This window comes from Penicillium robsamsonii, assembly GCF_028829455.1.
Source record: "Penicillium robsamsonii strain IBT 29466 chromosome Unknown utg000003l_segment0_segment0, whole genome shotgun sequence".
In the NCBI taxonomy this organism is placed as follows: Eukaryota; Fungi; Ascomycota; class Eurotiomycetes; order Eurotiales; family Aspergillaceae; genus Penicillium; species Penicillium robsamsonii.
Genome location: NW_026643221.1, coordinates 1,657,489 through 1,682,990, shown reverse-complemented (window position 1 = coordinate 1,682,990; position 25,502 = coordinate 1,657,489). Strand labels below are relative to the sequence as shown.

At 49.4% G+C, this 25,502-nt stretch overlaps 10 protein-coding genes across 10 annotated transcripts; 7 read left to right on the top strand and 3 right to left on the bottom strand.

Moving 5' to 3' along the window:
• Nucleotides 1-699: 699 nt before the first annotated feature.
• On the bottom strand, nt 700-1,357 carry N7447_005364 (F1F0 ATP synthase subunit f; the record flags this gene model as incomplete). The annotated part of the gene is made up of 5 exons (XM_057229626.1): nt 700-725; nt 805-870; nt 926-1,079; nt 1,225-1,239; nt 1,310-1,357. 5 exons carry the CDS (start codon nt 1,355-1,357, stop codon nt 700-702), a joined length of 309 nt encoding a protein of 102 aa, XP_057084716.1.
• Nucleotides 1,358-1,648: 291 nt separating this feature from the next.
• Nucleotides 1,649-2,434, top strand: N7447_005363 (ETC complex I subunit; the record flags this gene model as incomplete). The annotated part of the gene is made up of 3 exons (XM_057229625.1): nt 1,649-1,887; nt 1,950-2,060; nt 2,125-2,434. 3 exons carry the CDS (start codon nt 1,649-1,651, stop codon nt 2,432-2,434), a joined length of 660 nt encoding a protein of 219 aa, XP_057084715.1.
• A 932-nt stretch (nt 2,435-3,366) lies between these two features.
• On the top strand, nt 3,367-4,426 carry N7447_005362 (deoxyhypusine monooxygenase; the record flags this gene model as incomplete). Its single annotated transcript, XM_057229624.1, has 2 exons — nt 3,367-3,836; nt 3,904-4,426. 2 exons carry the CDS (start codon nt 3,367-3,369, stop codon nt 4,424-4,426), a joined length of 993 nt encoding a protein of 330 aa, XP_057084714.1.
• A 122-nt stretch (nt 4,427-4,548) lies between these two features.
• Nucleotides 4,549-5,051, bottom strand: N7447_005361 (DNA-directed RNA polymerase I core subunit RPA12; the record flags this gene model as incomplete). Its single annotated transcript, XM_057229623.1, has 3 exons — nt 4,549-4,567; nt 4,633-4,864; nt 4,937-5,051. 3 exons carry the CDS (start codon nt 5,049-5,051, stop codon nt 4,549-4,551), a joined length of 366 nt encoding a protein of 121 aa, XP_057084713.1.
• Nucleotides 5,052-5,404: 353 nt separating this feature from the next.
• N7447_005360 (putative sister chromatid cohesion protein Mis4) lies at nt 5,405-10,894 on the top strand (the record flags this gene model as incomplete). The annotated part of the gene is made up of 4 exons (XM_057229622.1): nt 5,405-5,546; nt 5,607-5,796; nt 5,848-5,984; nt 6,042-10,894. 4 exons carry the CDS (start codon nt 5,405-5,407, stop codon nt 10,892-10,894), a joined length of 5,322 nt encoding a protein of 1,773 aa, XP_057084712.1.
• A 565-nt stretch (nt 10,895-11,459) lies between these two features.
• N7447_005359 (putative NADH-ubiquinone oxidoreductase 64 kDa subunit) lies at nt 11,460-13,784 on the top strand (the record flags this gene model as incomplete). The annotated part of the gene is made up of 5 exons (XM_057229621.1): nt 11,460-12,276; nt 12,343-12,683; nt 12,748-12,898; nt 12,960-13,691; nt 13,768-13,784. 5 exons carry the CDS (start codon nt 11,460-11,462, stop codon nt 13,782-13,784), a joined length of 2,058 nt encoding a protein of 685 aa, XP_057084711.1.
• Nucleotides 13,785-14,354: 570 nt separating this feature from the next.
• N7447_005358 (glucose-induced degradation complex GID8) lies at nt 14,355-15,600 on the bottom strand (the record flags this gene model as incomplete). The annotated part of the gene is made up of 4 exons (XM_057229620.1): nt 14,355-14,864; nt 15,080-15,275; nt 15,455-15,534; nt 15,586-15,600. The coding sequence occupies 4 exons, from the start codon at nt 15,598-15,600 to the stop codon at nt 14,355-14,357; spliced, it is 801 nt and encodes a 266-aa protein (XP_057084710.1).
• A 416-nt stretch (nt 15,601-16,016) lies between these two features.
• On the top strand, nt 16,017-17,775 carry N7447_005357 (uridine kinase family protein; the record flags this gene model as incomplete). Its single annotated transcript, XM_057229619.1, has 8 exons — nt 16,017-16,187; nt 16,256-16,383; nt 16,441-16,585; nt 16,641-16,683; nt 16,732-16,845; nt 16,906-16,947; nt 17,001-17,232; nt 17,292-17,775. 8 exons carry the CDS (start codon nt 16,017-16,019, stop codon nt 17,773-17,775), a joined length of 1,359 nt encoding a protein of 452 aa, XP_057084709.1.
• Nucleotides 17,776-18,185: 410 nt separating this feature from the next.
• On the top strand, nt 18,186-20,404 carry N7447_005356 (pre-rRNA-processing protein ESF1; the record flags this gene model as incomplete). The annotated part of the gene is made up of 2 exons (XM_057229618.1): nt 18,186-18,252; nt 18,330-20,404. The coding sequence occupies 2 exons, from the start codon at nt 18,186-18,188 to the stop codon at nt 20,402-20,404; spliced, it is 2,142 nt and encodes a 713-aa protein (XP_057084708.1).
• Nucleotides 20,405-21,605: 1,201 nt separating this feature from the next.
• N7447_005355 (uncharacterized protein) lies at nt 21,606-25,217 on the top strand (the record flags this gene model as incomplete). The annotated part of the gene is made up of 1 exon (XM_057229617.1): nt 21,606-25,217. The coding sequence occupies one exon, from the start codon at nt 21,606-21,608 to the stop codon at nt 25,215-25,217; it is 3,612 nt and encodes a 1,203-aa protein (XP_057084707.1).
• Nucleotides 25,218-25,502: the final 285 nt, after the last annotated feature.

The following is a 25,502-nucleotide window of genomic DNA, read 5'->3' as shown; positions in this document are numbered from 1 at the left end:
CAGTTGCACTGGTTCCTTGACTGGTTGCACCCTGAATATTTGGGATATTACAACCAGAGATGGGGTCAACTTCTCGGATGTTGATGAGAAAGCCCGTGTCAAGTTGGGCTCGGTGTGGAGAGCACGATCGCGGAATCGAGAGGCGCGTGTGTCTTGGGAAATCCGCAGCCCAGGTGGTCCCAGAAAGGGATTAGAGCAAAGAGGGAGGGAGTATGCGTAAGGACGGTTGATGATACAAAGATAGGGAGATGATACGAGATTCAAGAGTCAACTCGGGTTGAAGCTGAGGGTCGCTGCTTTCGGTTTAGCGTGGCCCGTACGAAAGTTGTGAGGTCTGCCCACACACCTTTTGAATCCCTTCGAAAGCCCTGGTTTTTTGTTGTTTTGATCGATTTAAGCAGTGGTTTTGTTAGATGCTGTCGTTGCTTGCGAATCAGAATTCCCGGGGATTTCTTGATATATGGTGTGAAGTCCATATGCGATGAAAAAAACTGTGGAAAGAGCCTGTCACTCAAGCTGCTATTTAATATGTATACTTCCAAATCTACTCCAAACTACGACAAAACAACAAAGGACAGTAAATCTGAATATTGAAACACAGTGAGATTCTAAAATTCTCGCTAAAACCAGTCCCTTGCACTAGGACAGAGGATCCAGTATATACATCAATCCTCCACCTATTCGATGAGAAAGGAAAGCTCAGTGGGGGTGGTTCTTGTGGTGACCTAGTCAAAGAAATCAAGTCAGTGGTGTCCCTAATATAAAGAGGGTATACAAGCAGTTTGATAGCTGGCAAACACATACGCAGGTGGAAGTAGTATTCCATGCTGTAACCCAGGATCAAGATACCGCCAATAGCGTGGATAAGGGCTGCGTCAAAATTAGCACTTATATCAATATAATGGGACAATTGACGAATACGTACGAACACCGGAGGCGTTCTTGCCGTTGAAGTAGCGGGCTTGGTAGCGACCGATGAGACCGGTAGGCTTGACAGCAGCGGCAGGCCCACGGGGAAGACCAGCGTAGAAGGTCACAACACGCTCCATGCGGGCGGCATCCTGGGCGGCACCGATAGCCTTGATTGAGAATATGTCAGTTATGAAGGCGGAAGAAAGGCGGCATTTGGAATCAAATTGCGGGCTTCACGAAAAACGGCTTCGGGGCGGGACGGGTGTGGAAGGAATGCACTAAGTCAAAGATGGCAGCGCATGGGTAACTCACGTTAGGGGAAGCGACCTAGAGGGACAGTTAGCATCATTTCAAGAATCGCATGAGTACAAATAGTTATGAATGACGGTGTTCTTACCTTGGGGGGGATCAAGGTCGAGAGACCTCGGCGGGCAATGTAGCTCATCTTGTCTAGGCTGAAAGGGGTCAGAAACTGGTCGCTCTGAATAAAGCGGCTCACAATGAGTATTTGCAGGGCGGTAGAGGCGTGGACTTACGTTGATTCGCAGCGCAAGTGAACCAAAGAAAGCTGATGGAGGAGGAAGGAGGAACAAACCGAGCCCTGCGGATGTTCGGCTTGCCAAGCCCGGCTAAACCCGATTCGGCGGTGTCGTGACCTGCCTGTAATTCGCAACCAAACCACACTTGAAGGGAGTCCTCACTGGCAACGACCATTTCCCACATCAAAAAAGACACAATGTCACTCTTCAGAATTGGGGGTGCTGCTAGCCTTCGGGTCAGTCGACTCGCTGCGCCTGTCAATGCCCGTTTCGTCTCCGTCAATGCCCCCAAGGCCGTTCCTTCCGTGAAGACCACCACCACGGATGCTCCCACTACGCCTCCCAAGGACAGCTCTTTGATCACCAAGGAGACCCCTTCCGAGGCTATGGCCCGTCACCAGCCGGATTATGAGGCCACCATTGATCATGGCACCTCGTACGACATCCCCCTTTGGTTCCGTCGCAGATCCTTTCACTAACTCTTCGGCTTCAATTAAGGCAATTCTCCCCGGTGCCCAAGCGCGTCATGGATGGTAGCGAGCCCGGCAACACTCTCCCCGCGGCCGTTCTCTCCGGGGCCCCTACCGATCTCCAGGCCCGCACTGTCCGGTATGTTATACAAATTTGAAGCCGTATCGCCTAGCCCCCACAAACTAACCAATGATTCCCACAGTATCTACCGCCCTACCAAGGCCGCAACACAGTCCGGCACCTGGCACCAGCACCACTGGCGTATGGATTGGGATATCTTGCAGCGGGGCCACCGTTGGGAGAACTCGCTCATGGGCTGGCAGTCGTCTGCCGATTGCATGCAGGGCACCAACCTAAAGTTCAAGTCGAAGGAAGACGCAATCAACTTTGCCCAGAAGCAGGGCTATGAATACTTTGTTCAGGAACCAAACGAGCGCCGTTTTGTGCCCAAGTCCTACGCCAACAACTTCGTTCACGAACCCAAGAAGCTCAGACACATCAAGACCAAATGATTTGACTTCGCGCTGTATTATGTACATATTTGCCAGTTTCCCACTCGAAATCAATTTCAAGCACTCCTATATATCGTATTCTAACATAGATCATCTTTAAACATTATAATCTAAGGCCAACAATTACCAGTCAACCACCAGGATCAAAAAGAAGGGGACGATGTACAATTTAGGGCTTCCAGCCAAGAAACCGATTCCCAGTCCAGTAGCATTTACTGTGAGCTGAGCATAAATAAGTGAGTAGCTACGAAGTGCGAGGTATTTGGCTAGCTCAATTTTTATTTTATTGATGGCATTGAACAAAGTTGCCTAGGAAAGTCCGTCAACCGATGCCTGTAGCCCCAACTGTCCGATAGGTCTCAACCCAGCTGTGCTCGGATCCCAATGTGCTTTCTACTATAATCATTGCATGAGCATGGTGCATCCGAGCAATGATTTTCCAAAATAAAATAGGGGCTAGCTTTAGTTTTGTGGTGCTTCGAACTGATCCATTCAAGCTTCTATTCCGATATTGACTAGATATTTTGGGTATCACCGTATGTGTACAACAAGTGTAATAACTTCTATTTGATTAAGGCTCAAGGATCACTAGAATATACATATGGAATGAATGTCCTTATGGCGGAAAATATTGTATAACTAGTTATATATATTCTCTACATAAGATCAACGCTCCCTAGGAAAACCCGCATACTCAACACTTAAACCTACAACAACATATAAAAAAACCATCAGAATAGTTCAATCCAGAGATATGGGTTGAGCTTACACCGGAAGCATTGAAGACAATAACGTACGAGCAAAAACCCATGTGCAGCTAAAGCCTGAATGGGCCCCGCCACCCCCCACTCTAAAAATTGATAAGATCAAAAAGATTAACAACTTTTCTTTCCTTTTATACTCCCGAGGTCCTTCTAACCACACCCCTCAAAATGGTTTCCGAAACAGATAATACCGTTCATACTCTCCGAAAGGTTCTGGTTTCCGAATCTGAGCCGCTTGCTCGCCGCTTCCGCGCTCTTTTCTCCCTCAAGCACTTGGCCTGCCTACAGCCCACTACAGACCAGACCCTCCCCGCCATCGAAGCAATCGCCGCAGGTTTCGCGTCACCCTCAGCTCTGCTCAAGCATGAGCTTGCCTACTGCCTCGGCCAAACCAAAAACTTCGAATCTGTCGCATACCTTCAGCATGTGGTGAAGGATGCCGAGGAGGATGCGATGTGTCGCCATGAGGCTGCCGAGGCGCTGGGCGCTCTTGGATACGCGGATAGCTTGGATATCCTCAAGAGACTGAGGGATGATACAAATGAACTGGATATCATTCGGGAGACTTGCGACATTGCTGTCGACCGAATCCTGTGGGAGAACTCAGAAGAGCGCAAGGCCGAGAAATTGAAGCCTAGGTACGATCTGCGCGGGATATTATATACCATGAAGAGAAATGCTGACATTGAGATCTTTGATTTACAGTGATTTCACCTCTATCGACCCTGCTCCACCCATGCCCCTAGAGGCCAGCACTGAACCCTGTATCCCCGACCTGGAAAAGACACTGCTTGACACAAAGCTCCCTCTGTTCCAAAGGTACCGTGCGATGTTCGGTCTGCGCGACCTTGCCTCGCCCCCTGATCTTCCCACAGCAGTCGATGCCGTCAACGCGCTGGCCAAGGGCCTCAAGGACCCATCTGCTCTCTTCCGTCATGAGGTTGCCTTTGTGTTTGGACAACTCTGCCACCCTGCCTCGATCCCTAGTCTCACAGCCTCACTGAGTGACCTGTCAGAAGTAGGAATGGTACGACACGAAGCGGCGGAGGCCCTTGGCAGTCTGGGCGAGGAGGAGGGTGTGGAGGAGACCCTGAAGAAATTCTTGAATGACCACGATCAGGTGGTCAGAGACAGTGTCATTGTTGCTCTTGACATGGCAGAGTTTGAGAAGAATGGTGAAACCCAATATGCGCTGATCCCGGATAGCGCTGCACCCATTGCTGCGTGATGGATATCGTGCAAAAAAAGAAATTTGTCTCGTGACGGTCGTGATTTTAATAGCTAGTTATACAGCCTTTCTCCAAAAATAGACATTTTCCCATATCTTTTGTACAATCCACGTTTCCAAGATTAATTGTTGGAGGTTTCCCTGTCAAAATAATTAGTATTTGTTGAGCATTCATAGATATATGCTGTTCAGGTGGGTGGACATACTTGAATCCGCAGACACATCTGTAGAAGACGGTACTTCCTTCATCGGCACTGCGAAGTTGCACCGTAGTGTAGAACATCTGCTTTCTTCCACAGTCGTTGCATGTACGCTCGATGATGGCCTCAGTCTTCCGGTCTTCTGCTGATAGGGTCTGGACTGCTGATCGTTTGGCTCTCAGTGCTGAGGGGAATGCGGAGGGCTTAGACTCGGACACAATTGTTTGGGGAATTGTATCTGCAAACAACAAGTTAGCAATGAATCGTCTAGCAGCCTGGCAGAAACGACAAAAAGTTTTCATTCACCCACCTTTATTCCGAGTGCCGCAGACATCACAGTGCAAAATCGCATCCGCATTGCCGGTAGATTCTCGAAGGAGATTACCGCAATCTGTGCAGAAAATTAAGGAACCGATGACAGACATGTTGAAGAGTTTGAAATAAACTTCACGATCTGGAAGCAGAAGATCAAGAGTGCAAGCAAAGTGACAACGAATCGGGGCCTTATCCAGCGAATAATCTATGCAACTTTTTTTTTGACGCACGAGCCTCCATATAGGCGGTCACAGACGGCATTAAGCGTGCCGTCACTCACCCATACGGAATTCATGAACTCATTTGGCTGTAACTCTGCTCATTTTCTTTCAGATTCATTTTTTTTTCCCATTACTCAAATGATCTAGGGATGTCATAAGGCGCTTGCCTCCTTTGCCATGTCTCTACCAGGAGCATGTCAACCTTGTGACTCGCGCCTACCTCTTTTGACTTAACCGCGACCATGGACCAGAATGGACGACCCGCCGTCCAGGTGGTCATCAATGGCCATGATCAGATGCCACCGCAGTTTCAACAAAGGCCGCTATCTGTGGATGAAGCACTGCAATACTCATCCATGTCCAGTGCGCCTGTCTTTGGTCTCGGTTCGTCTGTCTCTTTATCTCTTTAATTCTGCTCAATTTACTGACAACTTATATGCACAGACTGTATCCTACGTCCCGATGTTGGTCGACCCTCAAATACTACTTCTATAAATCATGTCCTCCAAGAAGGCCGCAAAACACTGGGTGAACTTGACACGGAGATGCAATCTGGACGGGACGAGTCTAGCCGTTTAGAAACGTCTCGAGAATATATTCAACAGTTGCTGGACGGAGACCAGCTCACAGAATTGTAAGGAAGCCCGAGTACTTGAAGTGCAGTTAACTCATTTGGATTTCATAGCAAATTCAAGCTTCCTCAGGTTTCTACCCGAAGTCAACAGTTGCGCCCAAACGATCCTGATGATAACACCTCCGGTAGAAATAGCCTTGGTTCTTTCGCACGGATGATGCTTAACTCTACGGACATTGCATTCAGATGTAAGCCCCAAGATGCTATGGCTGTTTGTACATAGTTAATTGACTTACCGGCCGCAGACCCCGAAGCACCCCCAAAGACTAAACCCGAAAAGAAAGACCTCACCCCGACGACAGCCGCTTCATTCAATCAGCGCGCATTCGTTGCAAACAGATCGCAGTCAGCATCTTTCTCAGCCTCTTTTGAGCAGTATTGTCCTCCATCGAGCCAACTGTCTGTGGTTATTCCAGTTAAACCTGTACCCCAACACAGCGATTACGCGAATGCGAAGAAGCAACAATCGAAACCCCACGGCCAGGACCCCATGGCGGTGGTACGACTTAAAGACCAGAAAGAGGAAGCAGATGCGGCCTTGCAAAAGCTTCAAGACCTTCTTCACGAGGTTTTTGAAGCGGAAGATCAAATTGAACCTGATACTTCGACTCCTCCAACTTCTGAGACAACAAACCCCATTTTCGTGAACCCAACATCTCTAGAGGTGCACGGGTTGATACTATCTTCTGATGCTCACACTCGCCTCCAGAAAGCCCTTCGGAAAGTTGCAGGGTTTGACCGACTCCAGGACATACCGTCTGATTATCTCAACCGCATACAAAAATTGTGCGAAAAGCCAATCATTGCTGCACAATCTCTCGACATAAGCTTAGGCGATTCATCTAGTGAGGTTGAGTCCCAAGAGTGGCTTGGTAAAATCGAAGATGTCTTGAATGCACTATTTGCAATCGGAACGCTGCTGCAGACGATGTCTGGGCGTCAGACGGAGCGAGAGCTTTGCCCAGAAGATCTCATCGATGCCATTCCCACCGTTCTCAATCACCTCTTTGACCATTGCATTATTCCCGCAGTGGAATCGCGTCCTGGTGGCAAAGATGGCCAGCACTTCCAATTTTTCTCGACCCAGAAGCGGACCATTGGTACTCTTGTCCACCAGAGCAAGAAAGTTCTCACTCTCTTTGCAGACTTTTTGTCTCGCATTGACGTCTCCGAGGGGACGATCACGGCTGCGGAATTCTTTGCCGCAAAGCTGATATTCGTGGAAAATGCGCACAATGACAAAGACTCCACGTTAGGATACCAGAAATATGAGCCTGCGAGACGTGGTGCGATGGATGTGCTTGCAAAAGTGTTTTCAAAATATCCTGAGCAGCGGCCGTTCATTCTGGATGAGATTCTGGTCTCATTGGAGAAACTTCCCACCACACGTCAGAATGCCCGACAGTTCAAAGTTGCAGATGGAAAAAACATCCAACTTCTCACCGCATTAGTCCTGCAGCTTGTTCAGACAACTGCGTTGGAAACACCTTCGCGATCGAAGACCAAACGTCGAATCAAATCACAAGCCGATGACGATGACGACGAGCTTATGGGCGATGGCGAGGACCGTGCAAATGGGGAGTCGGATGACGACGAGTCAGACGAATCCTTGGAACGCCTGGCGAACAAGGCCAACCGACTTTACGACAATGCCATGCGCTCCGCACAATACATTGTGAACTTTATCGTTCAGCGTGCTATGAACTCGACGAAAACTGGTGACCAGCCATATCGGAATATCCTGGATCTTTTCACTCAGGATCTGATCAATGTACTGGGCTCGGCTGATTGGCCAGCCGCAGAACTGCTTCTCCGGATCTTGGCCTTACGCATGATTCAAATCACCGACCAAGATAAAAGCGCCGCGACTGCGAAGAGTATGGCACTTGAGCTTCTTGGCTGGATGGGGTCTGCTATCTCAGACCTGATAGCAACCGCTCAGCACATGCTCCCGGCTCTGGAAGATTCCGACAGTGAATTGACTGATTACCTCAAGCAACAATTTGAGGAATTCTCTTCTGGCGCACTGCATAATCAAGACCTCATCACTCCAACGGGTCCGTATAGGATTGCGCTCGAGCACCTTTTACAAGACAAGAATTCCGACAATTGGCAACTGACCAGCGCACGGGGTTACTACTTGGCTCAATGGGCCAAAACAGCTTGCGCCCTATACTACAACTCCGAGGACCAGGAAGAAATTGCACACGACGAGGTGACAGATGATTTGGTTGCTCTTTTAACAAGATCCTTCTCAGATTCACGCTGGTTGGAGACTCATAAAGAATTCGACAACATTCCAAACGTGCATGGCAAATTTGCCTATATTCTCACGGTCTTGAATTCCAACTTCGGCAAAGCATTCGACACCATTCTCAAAGTTCTTTTGGCCTCTTTTCTCGGTGACTCGGCCAAGGTTCGCAGCCGCAGCTTGAAAAGTGTTATTTACATGCTCGAGAAAGATCCGAACCTTCTTGACAGAGATCCCTCGGTTTTACGCGTAATACACCGGTGTACGACAGATGCCTCGCCCATGGTTCGAGACTCTGCGTTGCAGTTGATCGGACAATGCATTGGTTTGAAACCTAAGCTCGAAGAAGAAGGATGTCGAAGCATTTTGGCCTGTGCAGCCGATCAAACAGCTGGTGTCCGGAAGCGCTGCATCGGGCTTTTGAAGGAAATCTACCACAAAACATCTCGGAAGGAACTGAAGCTAGCCATTCTCGACAGTTTCCTCCAACGCACAGGCGATCTTGAGGAGAGCGTGGCATCTTTGGCTCGCCAGACTTTTGAAGAAATATGGCTCGTTCCATTCCACGAATCCATTGATTCCTCGTCCGAAGGGCCAAAACTGAAAATGGCGCTCGGAGAGCAGGTAGGCCTCATCGTTGGCCTGACCGAGCGCAGTGAAACTGCCCTGGAGTCTCTTAGCGTATGTCTGAAGGGGGTCCTTTCGGACAAATCCAAGTCGGCGGCATTGAACTTCAAAGTTTGTAAGGCGATGGTCTCTACCATGTTTCAGAGACTGGTGGAAGATTCAGATGGATCTAGCAAGGAATTTCAGCAAGCTCTCTTGCAGACGATCACCGTCTTTGCCAGGTCGAACGCGAAGCTGTTCACCCCGGATCAACTGGAGGCTCTGCATCCTTACATCGGGCACCTTTCTACCGCAGATGATCTTTTCATATTCCGATCGGTTGTGGTTATCTATCGCTGCGTCTTGCCATTTCTATCATCGTCCCATAATACCCTTCTGAAGGAAGTGCAGAATGATCTTTTCAAAAGTGTTGCCAAGCTCGCCCGCTCGGAGTTGAACGAAGTCATGGCTTGTTTGTGGACCATCAACAGCGTTCTGCAAAATACGAACAGACTGGTGAAATTAACAGTTTCAGTACTGAAGCCATTGCAACAGTATAAGAGTGTTGATCTCTCCTCGGCTACACATGATGCAATCCTTGCCCGTGCCAAGAGTTATATTCGCATTGCAGGCTGTGTTGGGCGACATTGTGATCTTGAAAAGTATGCATCTCATTTCAGGAGTGAATTCCCCACATGGGCTGGTGGTTCCGTTGCGGGGCTGATGGTTGACTCCATTATTCCCTTCACTGCATCAAATTCACCCTTCGATCTGAGGGTCATGGCTCTCGAAAGCCTGGGATCTATATGCCAGTCCTGGCCTGGTCAATTTGGCAGAGAACGCACACGGCAGACTTTCGCTCAGGCTTTCAAGGAAGACGCCCCAAGCCTACAAAATATCGTTCTCCGATCATTTGCAGACTTCTTTGCCATCCATGAAGGCAAGTCAGAAAAGGCCGTCATGCCAACTGCAGAAGCCGCCAGTCAGGAAGACACTACTAGACTGGGTGGTTCTTTGAAAGCTAGCGACAACGATGGCGCTGCTGCTTTGATCGCCCAAAACTTTCTCTCAAACATGCTTCAGGTGGCCCAATCGCGCCAGGACACTTATTCACTGACTGCCATTGAGCTCATTGCGAGTATCAATAGACAGGGCTTAGTGCATCCAAAGGAATGCGCGGGCGTTCTCGTGTCTCTGGAGACTTCTACGGTCCCTGCAATTGCGAAAATCGCATTCGACACACACAAAATGCTCCACCAACAGTACGAATCCATGTTTGAGCGAGAATACATGCGGGCTGTGCAAGAAGCGTTCTATTACCAGCGTGATATTGTCGGCGACTCCAATGGTGCTAATCCTCGGCCTTATGTTTCAAAGCTCGCGCCGTTGTTTGAGATCGTGAAAATCAGCAACAGCCGTTACCAGAAAAAGTTCCTCGCAAACCTTTGCTCCAAAATCAACTTCGAACTGAAGAAATTGGATGTAACTGGCAACCCCCCAGAACATCTTCTACTCGCACGCTTCATCTCCCAAAACTTGGCCCATTTCGACTACGGTCAATTGGCCGAAGTGGTGCCAACAATCGCGTGTATGGAGCGTATCGTTTCTTCGACTGGCACTATTATTGCACACGCGATTGAGACGGACATATCTCCCACCCCGATTGGTCCGCCTCACTTAGATGCTTCAAATAGCATGATGCCAGGGTTTGCGCCTGAGATGCCTCGATCGATAATCACACCGCGGCAAGCCAACCCTGCGACATTGAGATTGTTGGCAACTGCCGCTGCATCATTGTCAATGCTTTGGGAAGCTCGGACTCACCTTCGTCGTCTGTACGGAGTCAATGCTCACAGTAAGAACAAAGAAGGGAAACCTGCAACGAAGGAGCTCAATAAAACTGCCACCAAGGTGCACGGGGTGACCGGTGACAAGTTTTGGGAAGCTATCGCTAGAAATATGACAGCTCTAGACAGCGAGGAAGCGATGCTCCAAAAATGTCGAGAGTTTGCAACCCTACTCTCCATCGACGAGGAGTTCAGGGTGAATGGAGACGAGGACGCAGAAGGGGACAGCCTGGATACTGTCGGAGATATCGACGAGACGGTGGCTCCTCGGCCCATGAAGCGCAAGAGCTCCGTCTCTAGCTCAAACCTCAGCAAACGACCCAAGGGCCGGAAGATTTCAACCGGAAGGAAGAAGTCTAGCGCTGAGCCGGACGAGGACCTGGATTGGGACTGATTTCTCGTATCCACATCATCCATCATACAGGGGAAATTTTTTTTTTTTTAATCTGCATGTCAAGCGAGGTCGGCGTTTATTTATTTTCCTTTGCACATGAAGCATTCCACGGGGAGTGACTTTTATTTTCTTCTCGAGACCGAAATGGGTGGTTGCTATGTTTATGCTTTTTTTTCATACATGCTCTGAGCTTGAGGCTTTCCTCGAGCTCCCGATATCCACTCCCATTAGTTATGGGTATATAATAGAATTCCACGGATTCATTTCCATTGGTACATAAAAGAATGACTTATCTAGATATAGTTGTCGGTGAATCTACAACGGGCTGTCGTATGAGTTCAAAGGTGTTGATGCCGGATTCCCGAGTGCTCCTGGCACGTGACCGATACATGATGACGTCGCCGGTCATGGATACCTGTTGTATTCTAAACTTTTTATGAGATAAACTGTTTTTATTTCAGACTGATTCAAGGTCGCTCGTTATTTGAGTACACATAGAAAGACCATGAGCTGTTTCGTCTCTGTTTTCCATCGCTGAACATCCTCTACACAAGCTCCCTTTGTTATGACAATGCTTAACGCGATGCTGCGCCGGACCCGTGCGGACGGTGCCGCACTGAAGTTAATGGGGTCATTACCAGGTCGAATTCATACTCCGAAGGCATTATTTACCTCCCGCCAACCCCTATCCCGATCCTTACACACTCGTCGGCGACCGGCCCCCCAATGGCGAGCCTTGGCGCCGGTCTCGATACCGATCCGATCCAAATCGGAGATCGCAGCTAAAATCGAACCTTTGAAACAATCCCGTGCTTTTACTGCTATACGCAAGGCTTTTACATATTGCGGGTTCTTCATCATCTCCACCGGCGCGGTGGTAGTCGCCTTCTTCCTCTACGATGCTAGTACATACCGCGAAGGTGCCAGTGGGATGGATATCCCGGTCTCGGAATTGGCTCTCAATCCTGAAATCGGGGGCCCAAAGAACTTGCCCATTGCCGATGTGCTGGTTGGCGACTACGACTCGGAGGCTATGCTTCGGCAGAAGGATAAGCCTCGTCTGGTTGTTCTGGGAACAGGCTGGGGTACCATCGCGCTCCTTAAGAACTTGAATCCTGCCGATTACCATGTTACTGTTGTTTCTCCTACTAACTATTTCCTATTTACTCCCATGTTACCTTCTGGTACGGTTGGAACTTTGGGTCTTCGGTCGCTGGTTGAACCTGTTCGGCGCATTATTGACCAGATCAATGGTCACTTCCTCAAGGCTTCGGCGGTTGATGTCGATTTCTCTTCGAAGCTGGTTGAAGTATCCCAGATTGGCCAAGACGGTCAGAGGAAGAACTTCTATCTTCCATACGACAAGCTTGTTATCGGAGTCGGTATGTTGTACCAAAAGAACAAGCAACAAGCGAGCAAGTAAATTTATTGACATTTCTATGTGTTAGGCTGTGTAACAAACCCACACGGTGTGAAAGGCCTTGAGAACTGTAACTTCCTCAAGACGATTGATGATGCTCGTCAAATCAAGAACAAAATCCTAGAGAATATGGAGCTAGCATGTCTCCCTACCACCTCTGATGAAGAGCGCAGACGCCTACTGTCCTTCGTGGTGTGTGGAGGTGGCCCAACCGGTGTTGAATTTGCTGCCGAGCTGTACGATCTCTTAAATGAAGATCTGCTTCATTCTTTCCCTCGCATTGTACGAAACGAGATGTCTGTCCACATCATCCAAAGCCGAAGCCACATCCTGAACACTTACGACGAAGCGCTATCCCAGTATGCCGAGGTATGTTATGTTTTCTCCACACCTGAATCTCCCTTGGAATTGCTCTGATATTAACGCCTTGTAGAGTCGATTCACTCGCGACGGTGTTGAGGTGTTGACCAACGCCCGTGTCAGAGAAGTGCGCGGCGATCGGGTTCTTTTCTCCCAGGTGGAAGACGGCAAGACCGTTGTAAAAGAAATTCCAACTGGATTCTGCTTATGGTCCACTGGAGTCGGTTAGTATACTAACACTATTACTCAATATACTAGATCAAATCACCACTAACATCGCTTTAGCTCGAGCCGAGTTCTCAGAAGTACTCTCTAACAAACTCGAAGGCCAAAACAACAAGCACGCTCTCGAAACTGACTCCCATCTCCGTCTAATTGGCGCTCCCTTGGGCGACGTCTACGCAATCGGTGACTGCTCAACAGTCCAGAATAACGTCGCAGACAACATCGTCAGGTTCCTCCGCACTGTTGCCTGGGAGAAAGGCCGCGACCCCGAGAAAGTGCAGCTCACTTTCTCCGAATGGAAAGAATTTGCCAGTCGGGTAAAGAAACGTTTCCCGCAAGCCTCGAACCATCTCCGTCGCTTGAATTTGCTCTTCGAGCAGTACGACAAGGACCACTCCGGCACTCTCGACTACGGCGAGCTATCCGAGCTCCTGCACCAAATTGACACCAAGCTTACGTCCCTGCCTGCCACTGCCCAACGCGCTAACCAGCAGGGCGTGTACCTAGGCCGTAAATTGACCAAGATTGCCGCCGCCCTTCCCGGTCTCAGGGCCAATGAGATCGACTACGGAGACCTCGACGACGCTGTCTACAAGGCGTTCAAGTATAAGCACCTCGGAAGCTTGGCGTATATCAGCAACGCTGCTATCTTTGACTTTGGTGGTATGAGCTTCAGTGGTGGTGTCGTTGCTATGTATCTTTGGCGTAGTATCTACTTCGCCGAGAGTGTCAGCTTCCGTACGCGGTGTATGCTGGCCATGGATTGGGGCAAGAGAGCACTCTTTGGAAGAGGTATGTCTTTTATTCTCTTACTGTCTCCCGAGGTCTCCATCAACATTCGTGCTTTGCTAATGCTTTTATTCTCTAGATCTCATGAGCTTCTAAGGAAGCCATTGTTGCCTCTCATTTGTGGCCTGTCATTGGTCTAGAGGCATTTAGAATTGATTTTATGTTCGATACTCGGCAGACAGCGAGTCCGGGGCTATTCTGGTTGCTTTAAAAACACGCCCATAGATAGATCTTACGTTTGTTCGTTACTTCTTCATTAGTTTTCATAGCCAAGCTTGATTTATATTTACAAGTTGAATTTCTTGTTTGGGACATCTGTCTTCCTTGCTTGCTGCTGGTATGTACATGCATTGTGATACATCCATGTATTCAAAACAACACCTTTTTCAAATCTAATCAAGTGACATTACGCCGGAGCTGCATAGCATGTTGTACACATTATGATAAAAAGATACGTGATCAGAATCAAGATTAAAAAAGCCATTTATATTGTAAAGGGGTCGAAACCCCCATATTGGAGCCAGCGAGATGCCATCGCCCGAACACCTAGAAATGTGGAATCAAGACGCCGCGCTAGAAGAGCAAAGACGAAAAAAAAAAGTTCTGCCGCGACAGGATCGAAGAAGTATGACTGAGAATCAAGGCCAGCTTGAGAGGAAGGTTGAATCAAGAGACCATTGGGTCAATGTCACTGTTGCTGGACATCAAAGAGTCACGATTGTTAGTACGAATGTCATTACTGCTACTGTTGTCGTGGGAATCGCCGACCAAGCCAATGTCCAGAGTATCTGGAATATCTTTCTTGGCCTCTCGTGCCTTTTGCTCGGCGTATGCCCGGGTCTTCACAAGATTGCGCAGCCGGGCCTCTTTACGGGCACCCTGGTTCTGCAGAATTGCCTCGTTCACTTGGGTTGCAATTTCTTTACGAAGCGCAGGGTCCAGGAGCGACGCAAGCGAGGGGGCCAGTTTATCACTGGGGAAAATCAGCAAAGCAAGGGTCCGCTCGAGGTCCGCCAGGAACTGAGGGTTTGTAGGAGCGCGCGGTGCAAGCTGTGCGGTTGCAAAATCCAAGGCAGGAGTAATATCGCTACCGGGGGTGTCCATGCAGGTGCGGATCAGCTCAACCAGCTGCAAACGAAGGAGGGCAAAGTGCAACGACGGGTCTTCATCAAGAATCTATTCAAGTCTTGTTAGCCATGACACTTGACATGATATGTGTGATATGCTGGTAAGATTCAATATTTGGCAATTGCTCATATTAAGGACTGAAGATGTTTGTTTTTCTGCAAATGTCCCCGAAAGGAGTTTAAGAGTGGTGCATGAAACTTGGTAAAATCATAGCAAGTGGGGCCAAGGGTTTGAAGCAAGCTAGTGGGAAAAAAATTTCTTACCTGAGGGTTCAGCTCGTTGATCTTCTCAACGGCAGTCTGGATATCACCTGAGTGAATCGCAGTGCGAATTTCAACCCGCTCTTGGATGGCTTCAAGATCCGTTCTGAGTTGGATGTTGGCCTCCACTGCAAATTTCTTCGCAGCAGCGGGATAGCCGTTGGTGATGAGGTAATCCATGACCAAATAGTTGATATCACTGCATTGTAATTGTCAGCAACCATTGATTCAACAGATGAGTGAAAATTTTGCAGTGGTGACGTGAATCAGAAGGATAAGTCAATTTGTTTCTCCTCACATGTTTTCAGAGAGATTCCCAACTTAATTTCAAGTACATCATGTCACGGTGGTGATGGTGGGGGAACAGGGGTAACTCACGTCTTAGATGGCTTGACCTCCTCGAGCTTCCGCTCGAAGTGATGCCAAGTAGGCGTCGCAGTCGAGGGAGTGCGGGACATCTGCATAGTGTTAAATGCCAGCATCCACGGGTGTCAAGCCGAGAAGCATACAAGATTAGCAGACATTATGAACTGGATAGCCGGTCTTTAATATGATCTGGAGCTATCCGTAAAGCTGTAAGGCAACCCGAGAGACGACGGCCATGGGGAAGGGCAAATCGCTTTGTGGGAGAATACCGGGTTGGATGCGAAAGGGAAAAGGAATTGAAAAGCTCGCGGCGAAAGAAGTAGCTTAAGCGAAAATATGCGCTAAACCCTAATAGGATCATTACATAACTTGATTTACACCACGTGATCCTCACGTGAGAAGCCACAGCAATCTTGGAACCTTCCAGGGAATTGGCCTCGACTAACCCGCTTTAGGACTAGAACATTAGGTAATGATCGTGGGCCCCCACCTGGACAGCTTTCAAGGTCACAATCGAAATCAAGAGGGGTGGGGAGGGTCAAGATACCGACCTTATATTGTTGCACACGTAGACATGGAATCAATTTCGCCTCTTCATTCTTTGTCCACTGAAGTGCGATATGCTCCACCATGGCAGGACTTGAGCATTATTGGTATTGCTGGCAGCTCTGGCTCCGGTAAGAGTTCCGTCGCAATGGAGATTGTCAGGTCTTTGAACTTGCCGTGGGTAGTGATCCTTGTAATGGTACAGCTTGCGAACTCTATTTAGTGCATCTAAATTGAGACCCTCTTGATCTAACATGTTCGATGCAGGACTCATTCTACAAGACCTTAACTTCTGAGCAACACCACAAGGCCCATGCAAATGAGTATGACTTTGACTGCCCAGAATCAATTGACTTTGATGTGTTGGTGGAGACCCTCCGTGATCTGAAGAAAGGGTGAACTCGCTATTCTTCCTATAGTCCTTCTCTTTGATCTGACTAGATGTAACACAGAAAGAAAGCGAATATCCCAATTTACTCCTTTACTGAGCACCAGCGGCAGCCTAATATGACCACCCTCTACTCCCCTCGTGTAATCATTCTCGAGGGGATTTTGGCGCTCCATGATCCCAGAATCGTCGAGATGTTAGATGTGAAGGTATAATAACTTCCTCGCTATCCTTGTGTTTATCGGTGCTAATTTGATGGCTCAGATCTTTGTTGAAGCAGATATGGATGTATGCCTAGGTCGCAGGGGTGAGTTACCTCAATCGTGCTACGCCAATCCTCACTGACAATATATAGTCTTGCGTGACGTCCGTGAGCGAGGACGTGATATTGAAGGAATCATCAAACAATGGTTTGAATTTGTGAAGCCTTCTTACACTCGATTTGTGGAGCCTCAACGCCATATCTCAGGTTGGTAGTCGTATGAGTCTGCAAGACTTTAAAGGCTTTTTTGTTTACTTTGGATCCCAGACATCATTATCCCGCGTGGCATTGAGAACACCACCGCTATCGGTATTTAATCTCCTGGGGATGCTGGTTTGAGAGCTGTACACTAATTCATCTAGACATGGTGGTCAAACACATTCAACGCAAGCTGCAGGAAAAATCCGACAACCACACCGAAGCTCTTCGCAATCTAGGCTTGATTGCAGCAGAAGTAGAGCTGCCTTCAAATGTGCATGTGTTGCCCTCGACGCCGCAGTTTATTGGCATGAATACTATTCTGCAGACCCCCGAAACTGAGCAAGAGGATTACATCTTCTACTTTGATCGACTAGTTTCGATCTTGATTGAAAAGTAACACTGTCTCTCTTAATGCGTGCCTTGTGGTTACTTTACTAACATCACCATTCCAGGGCCTTGGATATGACATCGTATGTATCCGCAAATGTGGAAACACCACAAGGGAACACATACGCCGGGTTGCATCCCAAGGGTATCGTATCAGCTGTGGCTATCTTACGTGGAGGCTCTTGCATGGAGACCGCACTTAAGCGATCCATTCCCGACTGTATTACTGGTCGTATGCTCATCCAAACAAACGAGAGCAATGATGAGCCAGAGTTGCATTACTTGAAACTTCCATCACAGATCGAGGAGCATGCAACTGTCATTCTGATGGACTCTCAAATGTCCAGTGGAGGTGCTGCACTTATGGCTGTTCGTGTCTTGATTGATCACGGAGTGGAACAAGGGAGGATCGTTTTCGTAACTTGTGCAGCAGGTGAACGGGGCCTCAAGAGGCTTACTGCCGTATACCCTAGGATCAATGTGATTGTTGGACGCATCGAAGAAGAGGGAGAGCCGCGCTGGATAGAGAAGCGGTACTTTGGATGCTGAAATGTTCATTCGTTTGTTGCTCGTCCAAGTACATATATATATCGACCCATTCATCGTGATTTATTTCTCAGGCCAAGCATTGGATTACCAGGATTGTCATTTACCAAGGGCAGAGAATTCTTATATACACACTGCATATTTACTCGAATCCAAGTGAATGCCGTTATACATAAGTTATGTTCTTGAGTTGATTTCCATGACAGTGACCTTCGAAAGTAAAAAAATAGACTTGCCGTTTTGAAAATACACGTGCCTGACCGCCATGACTGCGGCGGGCAGAAAAAAAGAAATAATTTATTGGTCTCGACTATTTTCACTTGCTGAATCCGACGATCTCTATTGATATCCAGGCATTGGACATATTTTATTGCGTACTTGTGGGCGCAAAGTGAAATTTCCCATCTCTCACAATGGCAGGCTCAGACAAGAAAAAGTCCAAGGCCGGCAAGCCTAAAGGCGAAGCCGGTCCAGCGATCAGTACGTACAGTGGAAGCTCAAAACTTATTTTCAAAAAACCATATGACCATGATTACTGACTATTAGTGTCGCTGCAGCGGATCCTCGTTTTGCGAATATCCAGACCGATCCTCGCTACCGTCTTCCTAGCAAACGCCAGACTCATGTCAAACTCGATAAGCGCTTTGCGCATGTGCTAGACGATAAGGATTTCTCCAGCAACGCTCCTGTCGATCGATATGGACGAAAGCTCAGAAAAGATGACACCAAAGAAAAGCTGAAGGAGTTTTACCAGGTGGAGGAGGACGAAGACGAAGACGAGGATGAGGACAGCGCCGACGACGACGAAGAAGTCCAGAAAGAACTGAAACGGGTTAACGCCGCTTCATATGATCCTGCCCGTGATGGCGGCTTCGAGTCCTCATCGTCTGAAGAAGAAAGCTCCAGCGAGGAGGAAGACGAGGCGGAGGAGGAAGAAATCGAGTTCCCGGACCAGCAGCGGTCCGAAGTGCCACTCGGCGAAGTGACGAATCGGATAGCTGTCGTTAACCTTGATTGGGAAAACATTCGTGCCGAGGACTTGATGGCAGTATTTTCCAGTTTCCTTCCATCTGGGGGGCGGGTGTTGAACGCCACAGTCTACCCCAGTGAATTTGGAAAGGAGCGCATGGAGAGGGAGGAAGTTGAAGGCCCTCCGAAAGAGATTTTTGGATCTGAGAAGAAAAAGAACACCAGCGACGATTCCGAAGAGGAGGAACTTGACTCTGATGAGGAGGAGGAGGAAATTAAGAAGTCCATGCTGAAGGCTGACGACGGCGAAGAATTCAACTCTACACAGCTACGGCGGTACCAGCTCGACCGACTGCGGTATTACTACGCCATTATCAAATTTTCATCAAAAGACGTTGCAAAGCATGTCTACGACCTGGTGGATGGTGCCGAATACCTCTCCAGCGCCAACTTCTTTGATCTTCGCTTCGTGCCCGAGGACACCGACTTCTCCGATGACAAGGCTCGGGACGAGTGTTCTCGGATTCCCGACGGTTACAAGCCTACTGAATTCGTAACAGATGCTTTGCAACACAGCAAGGTGAAATTGACATGGGACGCGGACGACAAGACAAGAAAAGAAGCTCAGGCACGTGCCTTCCGGGGCTCACGCCAGGATATTGACGAGAACGACCTGAAAGCCTACCTCGGTAGCGATAGTTCCGACAACGAAGATTCAGATGACGAGGACGGAGGCGTTGAAGTTGTTGATAACACGGCAGAAGAGGCTTCGACCACAAAACTATCCAAGAAAGAGGTCGAGAGACAGCGCATGCGTGCGTTGCTGGGTCTGAGCGCCGAGCCTACCCGCACCAAGCCGGAACGCCCCGTCGGCGAGATGGAGGTTACTTTCACATCGGGCTTGGCTGGCGGCCATGGCAAAGATACCATCTTCGAAAATGAACCGGAGATTGAAGAGAGCACTCTTGACAAGTACGTGCGGAAGGAGCGTGAGCGCAAAAAGCGCCGAAAGGAGAAACTCAAGGCTCCTAAGGCATCTTCAGGGGATGACGCCGCAGCGGACAGTGAAAACAACGAGGCTGCTTCAACCAAGGCGCCACAGCAAGAGGAAGAAGAGATGGGATTCAATGATCCCTTCTTTGACGACCCTACTGGAAAGGCTACAGCAGGTTCTCGGCGCAAGGAGGAGAGGCGCAAGAAGCGCGAGGAACGTGCCGCCGAGGAAGCCGCGTCAGCTGCTCAACGTGCTGAGTTGGAGCTACTGATGGTAGATGACGAAAAGGTCAACATCAAGCACTTCGATATGACTGAGATTGAAAAGGCCGAGAAACAGGCCCGGAAGAAGGGCAAGGGCAAGAAGGGCAAGACGGTGGAACCTGTCCAGGTAGATGACTTTGAAGTCAACGTCAGCGACCCTCGTTTCTCACGTCTGTACGACACTCATGATTTCGCCATTGATCCCACGAACCCCCGGTTCAAGTCAACTTCCGGCATGAAGGCCCTGTTGGACGAGGGCCGTAAGCGCCGACGTACCGGTGATGACGCAGAGGCTGAGGCCCCAACAGAGAACCGGGATAGCCAGAAAAAGCAGAAGAAGTCCTCCAAGGAGTCTAGTTCTGAAGAGTTGAAGCGATTGGTGGCAAAAGTCAAGCGTTCTCACTAAGAGTATAGCATAACTGAAACGATTTGGAAGTTAATACACTGGAGTTCAATGAAAGAAATTGACCTGTGAAATATGATCTCTTTAAATATGTACAGGGGCAATATGAAACTAGATACTAGTAGCATGCTTTTCAGAATAGCTGATGGTCAATGTGCCGTCTTGTGTCAACTTACTACGATGGGAAACGGAAAAGGAAACACAAAAAAGGACCGGCCGAAGCGCAGAACCACGTGGACAGAACAAGCTTAGTAGGTCAAGATGAAGAGCATCCCTTTTCCCTAGGGTCGGGGCATTTACAAGCATGATTATAGGGTATGTCGAGAGGTGTGGTATCTGGGGTTGCAGGCATGATCCTTGTATCACACGAGGTATGATTGACGGTGTAGAGACGGCATGTGCCCAACATGAGTAATATTCTGAGAGATAAATCATTCCCATCCAATCCCAAATTCATCTCCGTCTCAAATCACACAAAATCACCACTCCCGAGTAACACGACTCCTTGCAAACCCGACTGTGCGGTGACACGATGACGGTGGAGGATAGCGACATGGTAAGCAGCAGTAGTGATTGGTAAAGCTATCATTGGATGTAGTTCCAATAGCCAAGAATATTTGGTCAAGCGAGGGTCTTCCTATGCTTCAAGCTGTATACCTCGTGATGCTTTCAGTGCTGCATTCATTAGGGTCAGAGAAACATATCTATAAGAAAGATCAGAAAGGTCATTATCCCTTACTGTAAGCCTTGAGGCTGAGATCATGTGACTTTATTCACCGCCCTTTCACATTCCCTCTCCACTGCTCCCCCCGGTGGTTTCTCTGTTCAATAGACTGGGTCCCTTAAGAAGCTCTGGGATTATTTCACTTGCCCTCCTAGTTTTTTACACAATTCATATCAGACTGTGGAGTCCTCGTGGGTGCAAAGCCAATTTTCAAGTCTTAATTGCTGATCCAAGCCCCACTGCTGCACCTCATCCCACCTTCCACTTCCTCCCCTCTCATAACTCTGGATATTCTCAATTCCCTTCATCATTTGATGATGATTCTTGCTTCGTTGAATTAAGCTATGGGTGGATGCAGCCTAGATATCCCTAGCTGTCTGATACCCATTGTTACACCGCGTGAATTCAACTGGCCCGTTTTCTTTTCCCTGCGTCTCTAAGTACCTGTTCTCTCTGCGGGTTTCCCCGTTCTCATTCACCATGCTTGGCCGACTCTTGAGTACCGCCGCATCAACTCTGAACCCGGCGGCATACTCTGGACGAAGCAATGGAACACCTCTTGAGTCTGTGACTGAAGAGGAACATACCTCCGGTCTTCTTTTCCCCGACGCCAGCCTCCTTCGACGTTCCCATACCCATGCCTTCCCATTACAGACAACCTTCAATTCCCCGAATGCCTCAGCCGCTGGAGCATATGATGATCGTGGGGGAATGGAATTGGATGCAATCAAAGATTTTCGTGTGATTGTTGCACAAAATGCATTGGGCGACCGAGACGCATGTGTCTTACTTGACACTCGTGCGTCCGATTCATCCCCCGCCGGTCTTGGAATCGACCCACAAGGCAACGAACAATCCGGTCTTAAACATACTCGGGCAGTCTCGAGTCTTTCTCGTGGAACACGTCGAAATCTCACCCAATCCTCCCTCATCGAATCGAGTCCCCTCTCCGCAGCTGCAGATGCACGCAGGTCGTCACCAGCCAGCCCGGGCGCCTTTTCCCGGGCTCGAGGCCGTAGCTCTACACTGGCACCACCGGGAACAAATGACCATGGCCCATCACGACACTCCCCCGACTCCAATGATACCGGCCTTCTGAACTGCATCTTCGGCAGCAGCGCCTTCAGCTACCGCGGGTCATCTACAAAAATGCACATCATTTCCGCCGACGAAGACTCAGCAACTGGGGTGAGTGCATCACCTGCTGCCCGCAGTCCACTTTCCCGGGCTTATACCACAGGGAGTCCCTCGGCTCCGATAGGAGGAGCCCGAGGAGTGGAGGACAAACCACCTTCCAAAGTCACAGTTCTCTTGACTCGCATGTTTAGTGTGAATCTTCCCGAAGGAGCGGAAGCATCGGCTGAGCGACATGACTACGCTAACGCTCTCTACCAAGAGTCATTGCCCGAGATGGAGTTCCCATTCCCGGATGTTTCTAAGCGCAAGAAAATCAAGGAGAAGAAGACACCCATGTACGCGGTTGCAATCACAATTCAGATTCCCTTGCTGCCACGCAATACGGGACGTCCTGTGTCAAGGTTTAGTACACCAGGCCCTGACTCTCCTCGGCCCAGGTTTTCAAGCTCGCTGGATTCTGACCACCGCTGGCCAGGTGGATTTTTTGATGACAGCTTATCTTCTGCTTCGCCCCCGGCTAGCCTGGATGAGCGTTTGGACTTGTTAGTTGATCATTGGGACGTTATCACTCGTACACTTTCCCACCTCGAAAGACTTGTTCGCAACGAAATTCTCTTCCTCTTGAAGAAGGTGGACTCTTTATCCGGGCCACATCCAAAGCCCGCGAAGCCTCCCAATATGCAGCGCACCAACCAGACGATTGTCCATTTACCTGCCAACATTTTATCGGTCAATTCGAAGCTCAAAGAAGAAGCTATTCGTAGCTCCCGCCGGATTAGCCTTGCTCTTCAAACCCCATATGTGGTTACTGGTCAAAGTCGCTGGGGTGTCTGGAGGGAAGAAGGCCGCTCAATTGTCCGTGGTCTGGGCGACAAAGAGCAGAACTTCTTCTTCTTAGTGGTTTTGACAGCATTTTTGGGAAATCACACCGAGTGGCTCAATAGCCTTGGCCCAGAGTGGTATCGACGCCGCCATAGCCAGCAACAGAAAGCCCAGCAGGATGGCGAACTCATTCTTGCAAACAGAACAGTCATTATATGCCCAGATAAGATGACTGCTCGCCGCCTCGTGTTCTTACTAGCCGCGTTCTTGCCCTCCAAACAACGCATGGAGCCGTTACCGTCCCCTCTTAGGCCTGGTACATCGGCCTCAATACGTGCTATCTCTCAAAGCCCACCGACTGTGCCTGTCCTTCGCCAGGAGTCTCTCCGGAGAGCGATTGAACGCCGAGCCCGTGCTCAACGAATGATCATGGGTGATAATGATCACCACCAGCGATCAGTGAGCGTTTCATCTCAGGAGACAACCCAGCGGTCGATAGACGGAGCTGAAATAACTCCACCGGCGGAACACCCAGCCTCGGCCCGCAGAGGGTCTGATGCTCGCTCTATCAAACCCCCCGGTGCAAACATCCTACCGAAGGATTCTCGGGCCATGAATACGAGCGGAGCAACTACTTCTATGATCACGCAGAGCAGCACCGTTCCTGTTCCCCATTTTACTTCTCAGCCAAGCCATTCTACCCAGGCCAGAACAGAGAGCAGCGCAGCCGAAGGCAACGATAGCCTAGCATCGGAGACTCTACTGAAGAGCCTTCAGCGAAGTGATAGCACTGCAGTGAGCACAAACGGCAGTGTTTCCTCAGCTGGTGGCCGCTGGGGAGGTATTTTCTCCGGTCTTTGGAGCTCCCGTCAAGGCTCATCTACCGAAAGCAGTGAGCCATATTCCTCATCCGAAGCTCGCAAAAGGTCCGCCTCTACAATCTCTGGTCCTGCTAGGCGCGGGTCCACCACTTTGACTCAAATGGTCAGGGAGGTCACTGAAAATGAGGATGAGCACCGGCCCGAAACAGCTCCTAGTGGGAACATCTCAATTCCAGCTGCTTCTGCCGCCGCTCCTCACAACACCCAGGCTGCCTCGCCAGAGCCGTCATCACTCACTAGCCAAGTTCGGGAGTCGCCTTTGAAATTGTCAGTACGAGCAGATGAGGGCGTGGTGGATGTTGACCTTCCACTTCCTGGTTTCATGTCACTTTCTTCGTCCGGCGATTCAACCATTGCCTCGCCAAAGAAGACTCGAACCTCCGTTACTAGCATGGATGCAGTTGCTTCTACGCACAGCAGTGGCTCCGGATTTCCCGGTATCATGAAGGACAGCGATGGGCCGACTGCCCATGTGGCTGGTTGGTTGAAATTTTTCCATGAGGATTTCTCGCTTCAAGCGGTCCGGCCTTATGCTTCCCTGGAAGCAGAAATCAAACGGGCAATGCGGGCTGAACCATCCCCGTACATGGCCGCCTCCGCCTCCGATGTGGACGGATCAGAGAGATGGGTAGATGTTGCGACGACTTTGATTGCAGACACCAAGGCCTCTACGGTGAAACGACTCCGCTTGCGACGCAAAATCATAGTGGGTCACAGCTCTGGGGCTCGTACGCCTCCCCCTGCCAACGCTACCCCCCGTGGATCTACTGGAGGTGCCTCGGCCTCCCAATTCAGCAGCTTCTTCTCTGGACATGAGAAACCTCAAGGGCCTGCCACTGATGGACAGGACCAGGGCTTTGTGGAAGAGCGGTTCATCGAGGAGCCTGTGATGGACCTCGACGGAGTTCTAGTTGATGCTGTCGAGCGTGTCTTGGGACAGAGTGGTTACTCGTCAATGGCACAATCGCGTGCCCCTTCCCCTAACCGTGCTCGTAGAGCTGAAGACAAAGGCCCCTATTCTAGAGGCGACGAAGCCCCTCCCGTTGAGGTGCCTCGTGGTGAATGCCGCAAGATGGTGCTTGGGGCCCTGGAAGAAGTCGTCCGCCTTGTTACTGCCGAGCATTGCCGTGAAGATGTGGACAGCACACTCGGGCTTGCCGACCGCGAGCGGAGAAGAGCACAGTCAGGTGCTGATAATACGTTGCGTGAAGGAATCCGAAAATGGCTCCTTGACGTTGAAGAAGTTTGGTGATTCTGCTTTACCAGGCTTTGATTTCTTTAGGTTTGCTGATTGCATATTCATGCCTATTGCACTCATGCATTGTTTCTTCCCCCCCCCCCTGCCCAATCATTAGTGATATGGTCTCGCCTGGTATGGTGCCAGACCTGGGTTTAGTTCTTGACTACGTTTTCTCTTCACTTTTTCTCGTCTTTTTCGGCTTTGCCTATTGCATTGCGACCTGTTTTGAATATGATACCCACTCACTTCGTACTGAAGTTTAGTTCTACTTGTGGGGGATCTTCCCCTGCATTTTTA